General features: G+C 38.8%; 3 protein-coding genes across 10 annotated transcripts; 2 read left to right on the forward strand and 1 right to left on the reverse strand.

The window, feature by feature from the left end:
• The first annotated feature begins 456 nt into the window (after positions 1-456).
• On the forward strand, positions 457-8,010 carry LOC140785956 (polyadenylate-binding protein-interacting protein 7-like). Of its 6 annotated transcripts, XM_073134114.1 has the most exons (7): positions 2,545-2,580; positions 2,656-2,837; positions 4,282-5,139; positions 6,198-6,606; positions 6,711-6,781; positions 6,854-6,978; positions 7,474-8,010. In XM_073134114.1, the coding sequence occupies exons 3-7, from the start codon at positions 4,366-4,368 to the stop codon at positions 7,772-7,774; spliced, it is 1,680 nt and encodes a 559-aa protein (XP_072990215.1). In that variant the 5' UTR covers positions 2,545-2,580; positions 2,656-2,837; positions 4,282-4,365; the 3' UTR covers positions 7,775-8,010. The 6 variants fall into 6 exon arrangements, with proteins under 6 accessions (XP_072990229.1, XP_072990222.1, XP_072990243.1 ...); XM_073134128.1 differs by lacking the exons at positions 2,545-2,580; positions 2,656-2,837 and adding an exon at positions 457-1,215; XM_073134121.1 differs by having other exon boundaries at positions 2,501-2,844.
• LOC140796116 (uncharacterized) lies at positions 741-1,190 on the forward strand. The gene has a single exon (XM_073149030.1). The coding sequence runs from the start codon at positions 741-743 to the stop codon at positions 1,188-1,190; it is 450 nt and encodes a 149-aa protein (XP_073005131.1).
• Positions 8,011-9,515: 1,505 nt separating the features above from the next.
• On the reverse strand, positions 9,516-15,662 carry LOC140780437 (uncharacterized). 3 transcript variants are annotated; one of them, XM_073126000.1, is made up of 11 exons: positions 15,397-15,662; positions 14,684-14,968; positions 13,786-13,878; positions 13,553-13,654; positions 13,108-13,367; positions 12,527-12,658; positions 12,302-12,418; positions 11,800-11,952; positions 10,892-11,106; positions 10,633-10,786; positions 9,516-9,864 (listed from the first exon to the last, which is right to left on the reverse strand). In XM_073126000.1, the coding sequence occupies exons 2-11, from the start codon at positions 14,928-14,930 to the stop codon at positions 9,646-9,648; spliced, it is 1,692 nt and encodes a 563-aa protein (XP_072982101.1). In that variant the 5' UTR covers positions 14,931-14,968; positions 15,397-15,662; the 3' UTR covers positions 9,516-9,645. The 3 variants fall into 3 exon arrangements, with proteins under 3 accessions (XP_072982101.1, XP_072982102.1, XP_072982103.1); XM_073126001.1 differs by having other exon boundaries at positions 15,318-15,662; XM_073126002.1 differs by lacking the exon at positions 15,397-15,662 and adding an exon at positions 15,241-15,380.
• Positions 15,663-17,661: the final 1,999 nt, after the last annotated feature.

Below are 17,661 nucleotides of genomic sequence, written 5' to 3' on the forward strand. Positions count from 1 at the left end.
ACTTTTTCTTTTTTGAAAGTGCGAAAGTAGTGCGATAATTAAGGGACGGTCAAAATATAATGAATTCTTCATTATATTAGCAGCCTAGCTGTAAACATATACATTCGTGTTATGAGCCTTTACGAATTCGAGTACAACAATGTCGAACTCGCAGAAACAAAGTTGTACGCTATCTGGGTGGGATCGCGAGCCAGTTACGGCTTGATCTCTCTCTCTCTCTCTCTCTCTCTCTCTCTCGAGTGTATGACAGCTGGCTGAGAAGGACAAAGGACCCCATCCAACTCCAGCTCATAACAATGACAAATACCATTGGTGGTGGCCAAATCGGCTTCCTACCCGACGACACGTGTCCAATCATTTGCTGCGTTATGAAAAAGCTAGGAGGCCCCAGATCTATCCGTTCCTATTTGGACCAATAGAAACAGAGCTGGGATTATAAATAGATGAGTAAATAAGTAAAGAGGGAAGGAGCCGAAGTCTTCGGAGGCAAATCGCTCCCGCGCGCGATTAGAGCCTCGTCTCGGCGATCGTGAGATGATACGCGCCGGAGACGACGCTCCTGGAAGCGCGAAGACGGCGGTAACTTTCGAGAAAGCGGAGCAGCACGCCTCCGCCTCCGCCTACGCCGTGTGGGAGAAAGAGAGGTAACCTTACCAGCCGCCGCCTCGGATCGTACAGTACGATCCGTTTGGAACCCGAGTTCTCGGTCTCGAGAGAGCATCCTAAGGTTTCCCAGGGCGATGTCGGCGAAGTCAGGTGGGCAGATCGAGGTCGAGTCGGAGTCGGCGAGGTGCGCGTGCTGCGATTTGACGGAGGAGTGCACGCCGGAGTATATCTCGAAGGTGCGGGAGACGCATCAGGGCCGTTGGATCTGCGGGCTTTGCGATGAAGCGATCAAGGACGAGATCTACCGGTCGAGGAGGGCGATCTCCACGGAGGAGGCGATCGATCGTCACATGAGCTTTTCCAAGAGCTTCCGGTCAGCATCGCCGCCGTCGAACGCGTCGGAGAGGTTGATCACTGCCGTGAGCCGGCTCCTTCGCCGGAGCCTTGACTCGCCGCGGGAGGCGAGGTCAACTCCCACGACCCCTCGCATGGATGTAGCGGCGGAGAGCAGCGCCGCCGCCGGAAGCCATCGCGGGAGCGAACTCCCGCGATCTGAGAGTTGCTTCTCTGCTTTTGCTCGCTGAACTCCAGGGGAGAATCCCGTAAGAGGTGAGTAGATGGGCGAGAAATAGCAAGGGAGGAGAAAATTTCCAATAGCGGTTTAGTTCATTAATTCTTCATTAAACTACTCTCGTAGGCTGTTCCTCTTTAGTTAGTTCGTCATAAAAAGTTTAGCAAGAAGGAAGATTCTCGTTCTCGCTAATCTTGAAAGGCATAGCAATGTTCTGCCGTTAATTGTTTTATTGAGATTAATGTGTTGAAAAGTTTTTATTACATCACCGTGCTTGATGCTTTTGATATTATCAATTAATTTGCTAATCGTCAAACAAGTTTGATAGCAGCACGCTCTCTCAACTCGTTCAATTTTAGCTAGATAAGTCCTACATAGAACATAGATCAACATTATGGAAGCTCGATTCACATTGTTGATAGATATCCTAAAGGATATGGAAGCCAACCGAAGACGAGCACGAACCGTACTGGGAAATGAAAACTTCAAAGTAGCAAATGGACGCAATCTTTTAACCTCATGCTGACATGCATGCACGTCCGAAACCTCATGAACAGTAACCCCCCCCGGTATCTCATGAAGTTTTATAGTTTCTTCGATCGGCTCTTCCAATTAGTTGATGTTGAATTGGCGTGTTCCTAGCTATAAAATTGCGTTATTATTGAATGCCCGGGTGTAATGAAAAGGAAAAGGTAGATGTAAAACTAATGCTTTTTTTATTTGAGGCATAATTTTGCTTACAGCTCACTTGCTGTTAATGATATCTTAGACTAGTTCTGAAAAATTAAGTATTTGGTTGTAAACTGATTCAGTGATGTCACGATTAAACTTGATAAGACATAAAAAAAATATTTATAATATATTTTATATTAAATGATCAAATATGCTCTGTCTAATGGAACAAAAAATTGAAATGTTAGTTAATAAAATAGTAATTAAAATTTATTAATTAAATGGAAGATAAAAGAAAAGAAAAAAAAAGTTCAAGTAAGTTGCCCTAAAACCATCATTATAAGTCAATTCTACTACTACTACTACTACAACAACTAACAATAATAATAGTAATCAATCATAAAATAGCCATGACTTGGCAAAGCATGGTTAATGGTAGGAATAGATCTAATATTATTCCAAGCGCAATTGTTTTTAGGGAATGCCATAGGCATTCGAAACGCAGTGATATTCCTATTTTCTATCTATATAATAAAGAGAGCAATTAAGATAAAATTATGTTATATTATCTTGTAAAATATTTTGAGAGTGTTTAATGCGCATAGCATTACTCTTGGAAAAAAGTTTATTATATATCCCAACATCTCGCAGAGTCGTCCTTCGAAGCTCGAGGGGGTCAAATCGACACGGAGGAGGAGACGCGTCTGGGCTTGGTAGGCAGGAGGCCAAAGGTTGTATCTTTTTCTTCGTAGGAGTACTATTTTCCGTGGTCGAAGTCGTAAAGGAGAGTAAAATATTTTCTTTAGGGTTTTGAGAGCTCTCTCGAAGCCTTCGACATAAGCAGTAGTCTGGAAAAGCTAGATCTTTAGTGGTAATAGTAGAAACAGCAGAAGGCAGTGGCTTTAATTCATCCTTCTTGCTTTCGTCTTCGCCTCGTAAACAATGGATCGATTTCCTTCAACCTATCCTTTGATCGATCGCCGGAAAGGTTAGAGGTCTCTCGCTAATTTTAGATCTCGATCTTAGTGTCTTGTTTTCGTCCTGATTCATGTGATTTATGTCATATAGAACTTACATGATGAAATTTCGAGCTATGGTTTGATCTTCTTCTTTTGTTGTTGTGTTTTTTATTTATATATATGTATGTGATTTGGAGTTTAGATTAGTGGAATTCTTATTTTGCTCGCATCGTGGGGATTGAGTTTTATTGACCTTTTAGGTTTTCACTGTGCAAGTTTTTTGATTTTTTCTTCTCTCTCGGCGAGTTAGTAAGTCCATATTTTGGAAAGGAAGGAAGCAAAAGTTAGAAGAAAAGGTTTTTTAATCTATCGCTTCTATAGATAATGGCGCTTCTGGCTATGGTCGGCAAGGAACTTGAAACACTTGAATTAACTTCAATTATCTTTATAATCTTTCTTCCGTACTCAACCACCACTTACGAGGTTTTGAAAAACCATAGGTGGTAGACGGGCTGGCAAGGAATGTCTAATGCCTATGCGGTAGAAGTATTAGCCTTAGGACAGGCATCTAGAAGTCCAGGCAAATGAAATATAATTACCCAAGAAAATAATGGGTAATAGATGTCTAGTATTAATGCATTAAACTGAAAATTGAAGAATTATCTGTTAATTGAAAACATCTATAGTTAATAATTTAGTGGAGATCTTATATAGGAAAACGTCATATAGGTGCTAATACGGAGACTAGGTAATGCCTACTTAGTTTTAGGTGGATTCTACTATAGCCTATGGGAGGGGAGGAGAATATCCAATCACGGTGATAGGTGGGGTATCCTGCTGCTCCATGGAGTCGATGGCTTTTTGCTGCAGGAGGTTACAGAGGCAGAGGAGAGGAGGGAATGCAGAGGGGATGTGTATGACAGCTGGAGGAAGACAGGAATGGTAGCCTTGCAGCTGTGGGAGTAGGGGGAGAAGGCAGGGAAGTGAGGGGGCAGCCAGCTGCTGTAGGAGGAGATTATTACTAGAATGGAAGTTTCTGTTAGGGATGGAAATTTTTAACCCACACGATTTCGATTTTGGTTCAATTATTTGATACTGAGAAAAGGATTTACATAGCTCCTTTGGGATATTTTTTCTGCGGATTTCAGGATCTAATGGAATGCCATGTTGGCCGTGGCATCTGGTGTAATATACGGGTCCTGATTCTTGATATCGAACATGATGAATTTGAGAATGTTTTGCAGTGGCTTACAGGATGTTCTTTTCGTTGTTCATTGTCATTTTCTTAATGATGATTCTGAGATCATACTAGTTTAGCTATATATAATTAATATCGATTGGAGATAAAAGTATTCTGCTGCTAGGCTTTAATTCAGGTGTTAACTGAGTGATTTGATAATATTTCAATTTTTTTTGTCAAATTACTTGAATTTATACCTTGCATATTTGTTAACTTCTTATAGTTATTTGCAGGTTTGGGATAAAGTCCTTGATGAGAATTCCCTTTTTACTACAAGGATATGCATGTAGCATGACAGTTTTATACTTAAAAGAGGAATGAGTTTGTCCACCACAGGTTTCCCGCACAGGGAGAGTCTGAAAAACTTAACAAACAAGGTTACAACTCTAAATCCCAATGCAGCAGAATTTGTTCCTTCAGCACTTCGATCATCCTTTGGGAATGGCAGGAGTCCATATCTGACCAGGCCAGATATTCATTGTCTTTCTGGAGAAGCTGTCTCCTCTCAATCAAAGTGCTCTATATCCAATAGGTCAGATGATGAAATACGTGAGTTTTGGGATTGCCAACTTCCTGATGATATTACTCCTGATTTCAAGGTGATGGAGAAAGATGACCAATCACCTGGACAGCTGACACTTGCTGGTTTGTCATTACATGATGTTGAAACATCTGAATTTTCTGCAGCAGCAGTCAGCCACTTCCCAAGTGCATCACAGGAAATATCTCTTCAAGATCCTGATGGTCTCATTTCAAGTGAAGAAATGTGGTATTCTGGTCCATGCTATGGTGAAAATCAATCATCTTCTGCTTTTTTAACATCAGCGACAAACAACTGGGGCCACGACCTGCGTGATAATGATCTGTGTTATATCAATGGAAAGGAGGAAAACCAGTATAGTGGTGAGTACGATGCTTTATTTTTGGCCAACTTTTCCAAAGAACTTGCTGTTTCAGAGGATGCTGCTGTCGAACCTGTGCAGTATTTGATGTCACAGTTTCCTGGTTTTTCTGCTGAAAGCCTTGTGGATGTGTATTATGCAAATGATTGTGACTTGAAACTGACCATCGAAATTCTCACTCAACTTGAGGTAATTTTTCAGATATGTTGGTATATACTTCTGTACTACTAGTCAAGAAAACCCAGAGTTTGGCAAGGCAATTATGTGTATTTAGCAAGTGGTATGCACAATCGCGGTTCCCTCGAGCAAAGGAGCACCACCTGCATAATATATTTGGATTTTATTTTATGAAGCGCCATCTTAGATAAAAGATTCAGATGATCATAATATTGAATATGTAACATAAAATTTTCAAGGAAAAGAAAAGATGGTAATAGAAGCCATGAGATGCAATAATTTAAGATGATAATAGAACAGTTGAACCTGGAAGAATAGAAAGCAACATTATCGAGAAATGATAAGTAGTAACATACTCTCATATAGGAGTGAAGGACCCGCCAGCTGATAGGCTAATGGTCGCTTCTATTTCTTGTGATAGTGATATAGTGGATTCTGGCTCAGATTTGTCTGCCATGAGCTTTTGGATTTATTAGAGAAAGCTTTTGCACAGGGTCTCACTTGTCAAGCTAGTGCAGATGCCACTGACTTTGTTTTTTGGTATAGTTGGTAGGGTACAAGTCTTGTATAGTTGTATGTCTCAGGCATTTGCATAAGAACTTTTGGAAGGTCCATCTCAAAATTCTGTAGATCATACTTTAAGTCTTATCAATTACCATCTAATTTGGATGGTGAACATAGTTCTAGTCTTGGTTTTCCTCTACTTCTAAAATTACTGTATTGATCCCTCTCTGGCATTTGGTAGCATCTTTGCCTTGTTTCAAATCAGAGAAGTGTGGTTTTCTTTGCCAAATCAAATGTGCCTTCTCTCCTTGCCAAAAGATCTTGTCTTTCAAGATTCCCAGTTGATATTTCTTTAGATAATTGGAAGTTGAAAAATGCTTGTAACTGTTACTTGCTTATCTGCTCTATTGCTGACTTTATTCTTGGGGGAAAGGTTGTGTTGATGATAGTGGTGGTTGTCGTGGTGCTAATGAACGATGAAGATAGGTTTGAATTGTGTTAGTTGCAGCATAATGCAGATCTTGATGTGGTGCTTTAATGTATCTTGATTTTACTTGTGCATGAAGACGCAAGTTGATGGAAGGTTCTATCAGAATCCAGACTTGAAGGCCTCAACTGCTCCAAGCTTTAGCATGCTGGACTTCCCTGAACTTCTCACAGTGGAGGCTCAAAATGGTTTGTCAAAGTACAATCCAGAAGATGTTCAAGGAGCTAGTAATGAATATAGTTCCTCCACTCCATTTAGTGGAGCTATTAATTTGGCTTCAGCTGTTTGTAAACTCGCTTCCAGGGACTCTGGTAGTTTCAAGATTGAGAAGAAAGGTGCTGAAAATTGCAGTGTTGGTTCAAGTACAAGTTCGCAAGTTTTAACCAAACAATATGATGTTAATAGCAAATCGGTTGCTGGAAATAAGTTGCAAGGTGTTAGTTCTGCACGGGATGCTCTGGTCTGGCTTGAGACCGGTGGAGCAGTGGGTAATACTCTTGGTTATCTTTCTAGACTTTTCAAAAATTAATTCTTGTTCCTCTGTTTGAGACCTCTTCTCTTAAAATGTGAAGCTGATTTCTGTATTTGACAGCAAATATGTATTCAGCATCAAGGGAAGAAGTTCGCGATTTTGCACGCCTTCGAAATGCATTCTTTGAACAAGTAAGAACTTATTCATGGGGTTCATCATGTTCTTTGGTTTTGGTAATAGTAGTTACAAGTGATTCTTGACAGGCAGGACAGGCCTATCTGATTGGGAACAAAGCTTTAGCAAAGCAGTTCAGTGTCAAAGGGCAGTTTTACAATATGCAGATGAAAGCAGCTCATGGGAAAGCTAGGGAAGCCATATATCAACAAAGGTTCATTATCTTTTGACTGATAATTTTCATAACCTATCTAGGGAAGCCATATATCAACAAAGGTCCATTATCTTCTAACTGCTAATTTTCATAGCCTATTCCTGCATTGTTGTGAAATCTCTGAAGTACATGAGCAATCGAGTTTTGGAATGCAAGTCATCAAGAGATAGTACTGTAGAACCTATAACCATGTGGTTGCTAATTTCATGAATGTAGTCATCGCAAATCTTCCTCTCTTTTTTTTTTTTTTGAGAAAATAGAAGGTGAATCTTAAGAATATTCTCTGGTAATAAACCATATCTAGCAAGATACAAGCAAAAATCATTTTTTTTTCCAGTCCATCTTACTTATCAGGATGGACTATAATCATTGGAAACTTGTTTTGGGGGTTCTTTTAAGTTGATGTCTGGGCTCGCTACATTGGATAGATCCAATCATATCATCATACTCAAGGAGCGTGTTCTAACATTTTTTTTTCTGCTTTCTTTTTGGCAGAAATCCTGTAACTTCTGACCTTCAGGGATATGGCCAAGGGCAAGATTGCTTGATTGACTTGCATGGTCTTCATGTGAGTGAAGCAATCCATATTCTAAAGCATGAATTGAGTATCCTGAGGAGCACTGCGAGATCTGCTAGGCAGCGACTTAAAGTCATGATATGCGTTGGTACTGGCCACCATACCAAGGGTTCACGTACTCCTGCAAGATTGCCAATTGCCATTGAGCAGTTCCTTGTGGAAGAGGGCCTTCACTATACCCAGCCTCAACCAGGACTGCTCCGTGTTGTGATATACTAATTAACACCTGTTAGATAAACAGTAGGGAAAAGAGAAGGGGCACAGGAATTCTTGTATGTGTAACGGAGGAAGAGAAATAGAGTCTCTAACAGCAAATGAGCATGTAATACTATATGTAATGACATCTTGTTAGCATTTTGTAAAGCTTCAGGCAGCCGGTAATACTCTCATTCTCTATGACTATTCTTTTTGAACGTTGTCCTGTTGTGATTATTGAAGTTCATTTCTCAATCTCACACTACGCAGCGTCTCTTAAACCAACATATGCCTGATCGTGTATTGTGATTTGTTTTCATAATTTGTTGCAATTTACCCTCAGTTGATCAGATAATGCTTTCCTTATTAGCTTCCTATTGCTATCTTCTCTTGCAAAAGTAATGGATATCTCAATCAACTTTAGGGCAAAAGTAATGTGATTGAAGGGAGCATGCTATACTGCTGGCAACTTTAGGGCGAGAGGGGTTTACATTTGGTGAACTAGGACACTACACCTAAAACTGAGGGGTTCCAGCTATCAGAAACCTGATTGCTAAATTCGCTTTGTTTGAAGTGTTTTCAAGCTCTAAGACGTGATGATGCATTTTTGGGTTCCATTATGACCAGAAAATATGGATATCTCAATCAACGGGCCAACAAGCCAAACTAGGCTCTTCATGGGTTTGAAGAGCTATTTGGATAGCTACCAAAAACATGTGTGCTGCACTAAACATTATATTAGTAATGGTAACACTGTTAATGTGATTAATGTCCCCCTGGATTAGGGAGGTGCCTTCGTTTTTTAATAGCAATCGAGTAAATAAAACTATGTTTGGTGCCTTGGTGTTGGTGGTGACTCAGGCATTTGGATGATATGCAAAAAGTTAGGATTAAAGTTTTTTTGAGGGCCATAAGAGAAATACAGATATCACAGCTTGACAAGCTCTTATTATGGCTAAAGAGTTTCATGACCAAAGAGAGGACCAATATAAGGCCCTTAAGACGAAATCTTGATGAGGCTATTGATCCTTGGATGGACCCGCAGGAATTGCCAATGTTGGCCGAAACAAAACAGGCAACTTGATATTCATCAGTGTCAGTCCTGTTTTGGTTTCAACTCTGGAGACTGAGACCTTAGCCCTTAAATGTCTCTCTTGCGGCTCAACAACTCTTCAACATGTTATCTTTGGAAGAGACTCCAACATCCCTATTACTGCAATCTCTGGCTTGGAAGATCCAGCTTAGAATATCAGAACCTTATACATCCCTGCTTATTTTTGAAGACTGGCTTTCAGTCTTATAAATTTTTTCGTACCTACATAGAATGTAACCCGGCAACAAATTGGGTTACCCATTTTGATAGGTTTAGGCATTTTTAAACTTAGGAGAAGAACATTCTACTCTTACTCCTGGGATAAATTGTATCCTCCTCTTTGATGCTTCTGGTGTTAAAACTCAGCCGTGCCTGATCAATAAATAGCTGGTGTCTCATCTCTCTTTTTATCCCAAAAAATTTTACTGGATTTTCCCTTGGACTACTGGCGATTGATTGCCTCAAATTATTCGATACGCTGATATGCTTTAATGTTTGATTGAGATGCTGTCTTGGCCTTAACCAAATGATAAATCACAAGTTACTTTGGGAGGTTTTGAATTGTTATCTATGTAACATGGTTAATGTATCTTCGTGATGCAGCGGATGAGCCCGTATTCTCGACAACAATGCAGAAGAATTTTGCTGATTCTATAAAAGATAACACCTCGCTACTCAATTGGCTGTTGCTTGTAATTATTTGCATGAGTTTATTATACATGTACAATAAACTTTTACATTGGTTTTCTAAAAATTTAAAATCCAAACACAGGTTCACCAATCGCTATTTAGGATGTTGCTGTCATGCTCTGACCAATAGCTCATAAACGTTGCAATTAGTCTCTACATTGAGCCGCTTCAAGGCCTCAAAGCTCCTGCGGCTTCCCAGGAAATCAATTCTCTTAAATGATACAAAACCTTGATCTATTGTTTCTGTGCTAGCATATAGGGAGCGGAGTCGATCAGCATGTCTCGAATCGGTGTGAATGGCAACCTCTGTTTCATTTGCAGACATGTTTTCCTGAAGAGTAGCAAAGTGAATAAGAATTTACCCACTATATATTAATTCTAGTATTCATGAGGAGAATCAAATCCATAACCTCTGTCATGGATCATTAGAATTTAACACTAGGCTACAGTGGTGGGAGAATCAAACCCATTACCTCTGTCATGGATCATTAGAATTTAACACTAGGCTACAGCGGTGGCCTAAGGAAGCAACTCAATAGAATAATTAGCATATAGCATGGCAACTACAAAAACTAAAAGAAATATTGAATAAAATAATTACTAACTAGGTTCTTTTGGGTATCAGAAGTACTACAACTTAAAGATGCAATGTTCTTTCAGTAATCCAGGTTCATATACTCGACCAGCTAATTATTTCGTGCATGGTGGGGCAATATCTTTGATAAGAATATCTGCATGCTGAGGAGAATGCAGGAACTCCAAGTTCTGGCTTCAACAAGAATAAATCAGTTGTCAAAAGTATATTCTTCCCAGGATGTGCAGAAAACACGGTTGGTACATATAGAAGCATGAGTACAGACTATAGGCTGACCTAACAGAGAGCAGTGGGCCAATGGTAGAATCAACTGCTAGTTGCCTATATATGTACTATTTACCTGAATGCGCCAAACCATGTCATAACTATCACTTGTTAACCTTGTGAAAGCAGCATATTTGATTGAATAATGAATGAAGAATATGAGATTCTAAAGAGCTCAAAGTTCCCATGTTAATGATGTGCTATAGTTGCTACTGTAAGGGATAGTGTATCATATTATACCTGGTAAAAGTTGTAGATATGATCCAGCACCTGTATACACGTAAACCCACCATTGCTAAAGAATGTTTTTGAGTAAGGCCCCAGTTCACCAAAGCGATCAACTGGAAAGAGAATAGTGAGGAAGTGGTTCTTAAATATCAGTTCCCTTTTCTCACTGTAAAACACAAGATTGACAGTGTGGAGATTACTAACAACTCAAGATATCTAATGACAGAAGTTATGAAAATGGAAAATGTGACAGAAAATTCATTACAAGTACCTTTCTCTAAGCGGACGAGAGAAGTTCTCAAATGATGGTTCAGAATCCTTTCCATCTCCTCTTGCATCAAAAAACGGAGTTTGTTGCTCACTAGCATCTTCTGACCAGGAGGAGTCCGTATAAATACATGCAGATGAAGTTGGCTCAGATATTGACCAACAGATGGAATTCAACAAGCTGGCTGGAGTGATTGGACTGATTGGAATTTGACATGACTGACTTCCAACAAACAAAAAAGGATCACAATAAATATAAATCCACCAAAATTGTTTCCTTGCAAGTTTAATGAAACAAAATGCACATGATTTATATGCAAACATAGCAAAATCATAAAATTAGCACAGGCAAATATTGGGGGTTTCCATACAGAATCCACAAGTTGGATATGTCAAGTGTGTGAACAGAAAAAGGATTACGAACAAATACACAAAGTACTGAAATCTTGCGATTCATGATTGTTTTCTGAGACTTTCATTGCAGCTGATACTAAAATGGTTTCATTGTTGAACATACAAGTAACATTCTTAAAGAAAATCAGAAGATATGTAAGAAATGAAAAGGTGGCAAGATGAACTTCCAGTCGCCCACCAAATGAAAGATTTGAGGGTGAAGGAGTCACAAACAATGTGCAGGAAAGTTTTCCCTGGAAATTATATCCAGTTTAACAAATAAATAAGTTATTATACAACTACAATTACCAATCAAGAAACATGTATCAAATACTTATTCAAAGGTACAGCATTAGCACCATAACTACGACTTCATGTATAGAAGGATAATGTCTGATAAACTTATAACTGAGAAAGCAAGACAGTCTTCTCAGTTATGTACTATATAATATAAGCATAACAACAATATGCTCTGCAGGTAAATTTAAAATAATCAAATGGATGTCAACCACTGCTTACTTGCATACGGCGACAACGACGACCTCTGACACCCAATTTTGCTAAATCAATGAATTTCTGCCTCTCTTCAAGGTTTTCTTTATTTCCTCCATACATTGATGGAGATCTCTTAGAATTTAAAGCAACTGGACAGAAACTTCCATCTTTTGCATTCTGAAAGAAGTACACACTTAGGTAAAACTAACTTCACTTGTAAAAGAAGAGCAGTGTCAAGTAGCTGCAGGGAGTCAGAAAAGTAAGTTGGTAATAAAATCAAATTATAAATGTGACCAAACAATATTTGTCATGGTCTTCTTAATCTAACATCCGACCAGCAAAGCTGACAATGTCAGTATGTCATGGACCATATGTTAGTCCATCATCACTTATCCAGGCTACACTCCATATCAGCTCCGAGTCTTTTGGGAACATGCGATGACTAATGAATACCTCCAGAAAGCAATAACTTTCCTAATTGTAAGAAGCATTAATCTACATATAGACGAAAATAGCTGTTAAATACCTCTTTAGAGATTTGAGCATCTTCAAGAATCATGGCAACCTGTCTAGCCAGGTCTGAAGAAAGATGCATGAGTCGTTGCAAGAATTTCTCCTTTACTGTTTTCAGAACCCAGAGAGGCTGGGGCAAAAACCAAAATACAACAGCTTGAAGCTATATTACTCAACAAAGAAAATGAATAATTGCCTTCAGCTAAAGACCTAAGAGATAATATACAGAATTACTTACAGTTACAAGGTTGTTGGTGTGCCCTATGTATCTTTGGATTGAAGGACCTTCACAAACAACATAACTTGCATGACAACCAATAAACCAGTGATCCAACAAATTTGCACCTTCTCTACTAACTGCATCAACAATCTGCAAACATAGTAATTTCAAATAAATAAATAAATAACTCAACACATTCACAGAGTAATTAAAAAATAATAATTAAAAACAATAAATCGCATTTTAATGAATGAGCTGAAACTTTATGAAGATAATGGCCCATTACCTAAACAGTCGACATGAATTAGCAATTTCTATGGTAAGAGATGGGAAACTCATTTCAACTTATTTTGGTTTTAAGGTGAACTTCCTCAAGAGATAGAATTCAGGAGAAAATAATAATAATAAAACTTATGAAGGCCTAAAAGATAGAAAATCTCAACATAAATGAGATATTTCCAAATAAAATGCTCCTCCACTGCAAGATTAATTAGAAGAATCTACTTTCTTCATCATGTGTGCATGACTTTCATTTGGGATAAAAATCAATTTCACTTTGCAATCGGCTCTGTTACGAAAATAATTCATATAAGTCATACCTTCTTCCTCATTTCGCCTGAAATGTTTGAATCAATATAGAGTACATCATTGGAAAACAAATATCCATCCTTGCTGTTTTCTCCAGAAGACTGTAGCTGATTTTGCCTAGTCAGGTCTGAAGACTTGCCATCCCCAAAGGTAATTACTGGAAGACATGACTTTTCATTCCCAGGAATGTCAACGAGTCTGTTAAACTCCCCTAGTGGTAACCCATTGTCTCCAGTACTTTTTACGCTATACAAAGATTCGCTTAATCTCACTGTAGCAGAGAATCCACAAAAACATACATTAAAAGAGGAACAGCTAGAACCCTAAGAATTTTAATATTCTTTTTTGATACGCAACAGATATTATTGTAGTGATATTCTACTTTACAACATGAGATAAACCATAATATAAAGAGATTAAGGAAGCTAAACCAGGATTAATGAAAGTAATGCTAACCGTTTCTCCTCACACTGTCAACAAACCAACCCAATGTAACAACAAAGAGGCCACTCCTTGGTCCATGCTTAAGTGCATGTTCATATTTGCGTCCTCCAAAGCTGTAAAAAGTGTTAAGGGAAAAAATATCTAACATTTCCATCATGTTACTGCATTATTTACCAATAGAAATAGAAAAATGCTAGGATGATGTATAAGATGATGAGCAAAAGAAAGTGTCAGACTAAAGGATATCTGTACCACAAGATGAGTGCACTTAGGATGCAAGTTTGCACTGTACTGCCCCCCTAGTCTCTCAGTTGCAGCCATGACTTGATTTCTTGCTTCTGTCATGTGAAGAAGTCTTTTGAGTAATGAATGACATATGAAGAGTCATCATGATATATAAACGGGCATTATGACATGTGGAGTGTAACACAGTAACACTACAAAGTTGAAGAATTCCTAAGCTCAAGTTGGAGAAGCTCCAAAACCAAAAGTTTCGAAAAAAGAAGCTTGATGATAATAACCCAACAGAGCTGCAGCAGAACAAAAATGCAATTCACGCTTATACTTCTCAAATGTTTAGGGTGATTCCAGTAGAACTTGGAATCATACAAGATTAACTAATTATGCCCAACATACTACTGATAACCTTGCAATAGTCTTTCCATTAAATTATTTATTTCATGTCTATGTTGAATCTCCGGTGTAGTATACTCGTATCGTTCAGTCACATTGCAGGCAGGGTCCACTGTTAAGAAGGATGGGCTATCATGCCCTTCCTCAATACTTATATCCAAGCTACTTCTGGTCATCCATAGTATCGAGTTGAACAGACTGTAAGTAAGACTAATACCTCTTTAATTTAACAGGTTTTTCTTTCTTTTAATGTCACTCCTAAGCATCACCATTATCATCCAAGCATCACCATTTTCAAAGTCAAAAAGGCTCCCTAATATACTGCTACTGTTTAGTTACTGCAACCTAGGAGCAGCTCCCTAGTAATTTGCACAGTTAAGCCAAAGATCATTCCCAGATTATATCCAACAATTAAATTATAAAATTAACATTTGATTGCAATCAAAATAATAATAAGAAAGAAAAGGCAACAAGAAAAAAGAATATATGTGTGGTGAGATCTAAAAGTACCTTTGGATAACCCTGTGACGCATATCACCAGACCAGCGAATGGCCCACCAGCCTGGGGAACAGTAGGCTCCAGTAGGGCCGAAGAAGAGGCCGATGACATCGTCTCGGCGGATCTCAAATTACAAAATGATGAAAGAGAGGTCCCAACAAAGAGCCTTGAGCAGCCCTTGCTACTGACCACCTCCACTCTACCGCCGGCCATAACTATACCACTCTCCTTCCCAACATGGGCCAAGGGTTTCAACATGGCGCGTGACCGAAACCATACTATCTCAGCAGAGACACCTAAGAAAGTTAAGCTCTCAGTAATATTCCGGAGCAGATTAAATCGCTGTTCGCTAAACTACCAAACGTCGCCATTAAATTCCTAACGAAATTCAACAATTGAGTACGATTAATTGGAAAAACAATAACTTTTTGAGAAAGAGAACTTGCAACAACAACAAAAAAAAGATTCAAGGGGATCTAAGAATTCAAATTCGAAACTCCCGCCGAAGAATTAAAGACCAAATCTATTACAAAAACGATTCTGATTCATAAAACTGAGGAAACCATGCCTTCTTTGCAGAGAAGCCAGTCCTCATTCAACAGAGTAAACTTCCAAATTGCATCAGAAATGTCAAGAACCACTCACATATCCTCCTCAGAAAACTCCAGCTCCCCAAATTCCATCAGTAAAACACAGTAAAAGAATCGCCCCAGAAGCAAATTACCTATCCGATTGCAGTACCCAATTGCTCCAAGAGAGGATAAGAAGGTCAGTAGATCGTGGGGCTAATGATTTCGAGCAACCAGGGGGGGAGATCTGGGGAGGATTGGGTCAATGGAGAAAAGTTTTTGGGGGTTGGATGTGGTGTTGCTTTCGAGGAATAAAGGCGTTTCGTCGATAGCCTGATAGGTTAGAGAGAGTGGACTACTAATCTACTACTCCCCACTCGCGGCTGCAGCGGAAGAGGAGACGAGAAGAAAGAAACCCCCTTCCCTGGTATCAAATTGGGGTACCGCATATGCGCGGCGATATATATAAATGCCACCGTTGTTCTCGTTTATTTTCGAGTTAATGCCATTGTTTCTCGTCGTCGGTTAGTGTAACCCACGTAGATGGAGCTAAGATCGCATTAAATTAACGGATTTCGAATGCGTTAGAAGTGGAAAGCATTTTTCTGAATTAATATTAGATTAGGTGAACAAGGCTGAGTTTTGCGCAAATGAAATTTATTCAAGTTTAATTTATTTAATATCGAGTCTATAACAGAACTCATAGATTTAATCCCCCAATAGAGGTTTAGAGATGATATTTAATAAAATTAATTAATTAAAAATATTATGTGCGTTTTTTTTTTGTGGAAAGAATTAGTCAACTTATCGAATTACTATATATTATAATAAGTTAGCTTCTTTATTTAACTTATATTTAGTGTATAGCGTCTCTCCTGAAAAGTTAGCAAATTCGTCCTAGTTTTGAGGGCGCCATTGCCATTTCACAGGCTTTTAACTTATTCTTGCAGTTTGATGTCATTTTCCGTGGCGTTAAAGCAAAGCCTTCGATAAACCAACAGCGGTTGACCCGATAGCGACGGACTCCTTAAAATTGTCTCTCTTTTTCTGCAAGAGAATTTATTGCATTCCAGATTCCACCACTGGCAACTGCATCGAAGCGTCACACTTGAATGCGAAGGGAATTAGGGGACCATTAAGTTAAGCACTAAATCTACGATTAAGATGTGACCTTAATGGGACGGCTAACCTCCACGTGCAATCCTGTACGTTGGAATAGTCTGCAGAAAAGAATATTAGCCGTCCGTTCTGCGAATGTATTCTTTAGAGGAAGTAAAGCAGTCTCTTGTCTTCTTTATCTCTGGAGGAATCCAACATGCTTAAAGCCTTAAAATGCTCATCTTTTAGCACGTGGCTTGCACGGGACCATGTCCTTCTATGCCAATTGTCTCTCTGAAGTCTGAATGTAAAGTCGAGAAACAAAGTCACTGGCCATGCAAATGGTTAAATGGCTACTTTAAATAATGATTAGCAGTTTAAACTGTTAACTAATCGATTGTCTATTATGGGTTGCCAAATTTATATCTTAATTACACTTCCCTAAGTTTTGGGCTACACTTTTCAAGACCTCAAGCTTCTCTCATTCTAATTACCAGATGTTCTTTATACGAAGAGTATATTCGACTTTTAGTTCCATGCATGCATAGAGTTGCTTTTACCTTTTGACCAAGAATGCATGCCTTGTTCTTCTAATTAACTAACTAAAGGAAGAACCTGAATAGTAATTACTACTATAACTTAGTTCTGATCCACGAGGAAGGACTTAAAAAGTTTGATCATGTCATCATTTATATCTGACAAAGGTTGTGTTAATCCCTGCCACGAGCTTCCAGACAAAACGAAGAGCCAAGTCGTTGGAGAGCGAGAAAAAAGGCGAAGAAATTCTCCTTAACGAGAGACTCGGTTACATTGGTCATAAAGCTCGAGAGGTATATAGAAGTGATGGAATATAAGACTTTGGAATTTGGATGGGTGGTCGTAATCAATCCCACCGACTATATCTTATGTCAGGTCGATTCTTTTCATGAATAGGATAAAGGCAACCAACAAAACTAGTGCACATAGAACGGATGAAAGAGGAGCACTTTGCTACTACTCTACTGCTGATGGTGAACAGCTAACAGTGGGGGCACGCTATAATGGCGTGGTATGATCTCCTTTTCACCTAAATTTTGGGTACCTTGGAATCGAAACGAAGGAAGGGCGAACTACACAAGGATAAAGACTTTTTCTTTTTACCAAACTAACCCTCTTTGCAAAATATTTTTACCATAACGAACTACCTCAAATTTATTTACCAAATAAGAGGTTTAATCCACTGTATTTCTAATAAAAACGCTGAATTAAATAGCGTTTCTTTCTTGGGTTGTTCGCCGTTGTTGTCTAGTCTTAGTTTTATGTGTATAAATCTTTTTAACTTA

This window comes from Typha latifolia, chromosome 1 (genome assembly GCF_019914945.1).
Source record: "Typha latifolia isolate L0001 chromosome 1, TyphaL0001v2, whole genome shotgun sequence".
Taxonomy (NCBI): Eukaryota; Viridiplantae; Streptophyta; class Magnoliopsida; order Poales; family Typhaceae; genus Typha; species Typha latifolia.

What these genes read in the sequence shown, in the direction of transcription:
- LOC140796116 (XM_073149030.1), top strand. Translation starts at nt 741, where the DNA reads ATGTCGGCGAAGTCAGGTGGGCAGATCGAGGTCGAGTCGGAGTCGGCG.
- LOC140785956 (XM_073134128.1), top strand. Translation starts at nt 4,366, where the DNA reads ATGAGTTTGTCCACCACAGGTTTCCCGCACAGGGAGAGTCTGAAAAAC. An exon ending in AAATTCTCACTCAACTTGAG is followed by an intron (nt 5,140 to 6,197) that starts GTAATTTTTCAG and finishes TTGTGCATGAAG; the next exon opens with ACGCAAGTTGATGGAAGGTT. An exon ending in TGAGACCGGTGGAGCAGTGG is followed by an intron (nt 6,607 to 6,710) that starts GTAATACTCTTG and finishes TGTATTTGACAG; the next exon opens with CAAATATGTATTCAGCATCA.
- LOC140780437 (XM_073126000.1), bottom strand. Translation starts at nt 14,930, where the DNA reads ATGTTGAAACCCTTGGCCCATGTTGGGAAGGAGAGTGGTATAGTTATG. An exon ending in CAGGCGAAATGAGGAAGAAG is followed by an intron (nt 12,659 to 13,107) that starts GTATGACTTATA and finishes CTATGTTTGCAG; the next exon opens with ATTGTTGATGCAGTTAGTAG. An exon ending in GTCGTTGTCGCCGTATGCAA is followed by an intron (nt 11,107 to 11,799) that starts GTAAGCAGTGGT and finishes GTTGGAAGTCAG; the next exon opens with TCATGTCAAATTCCAATCAG.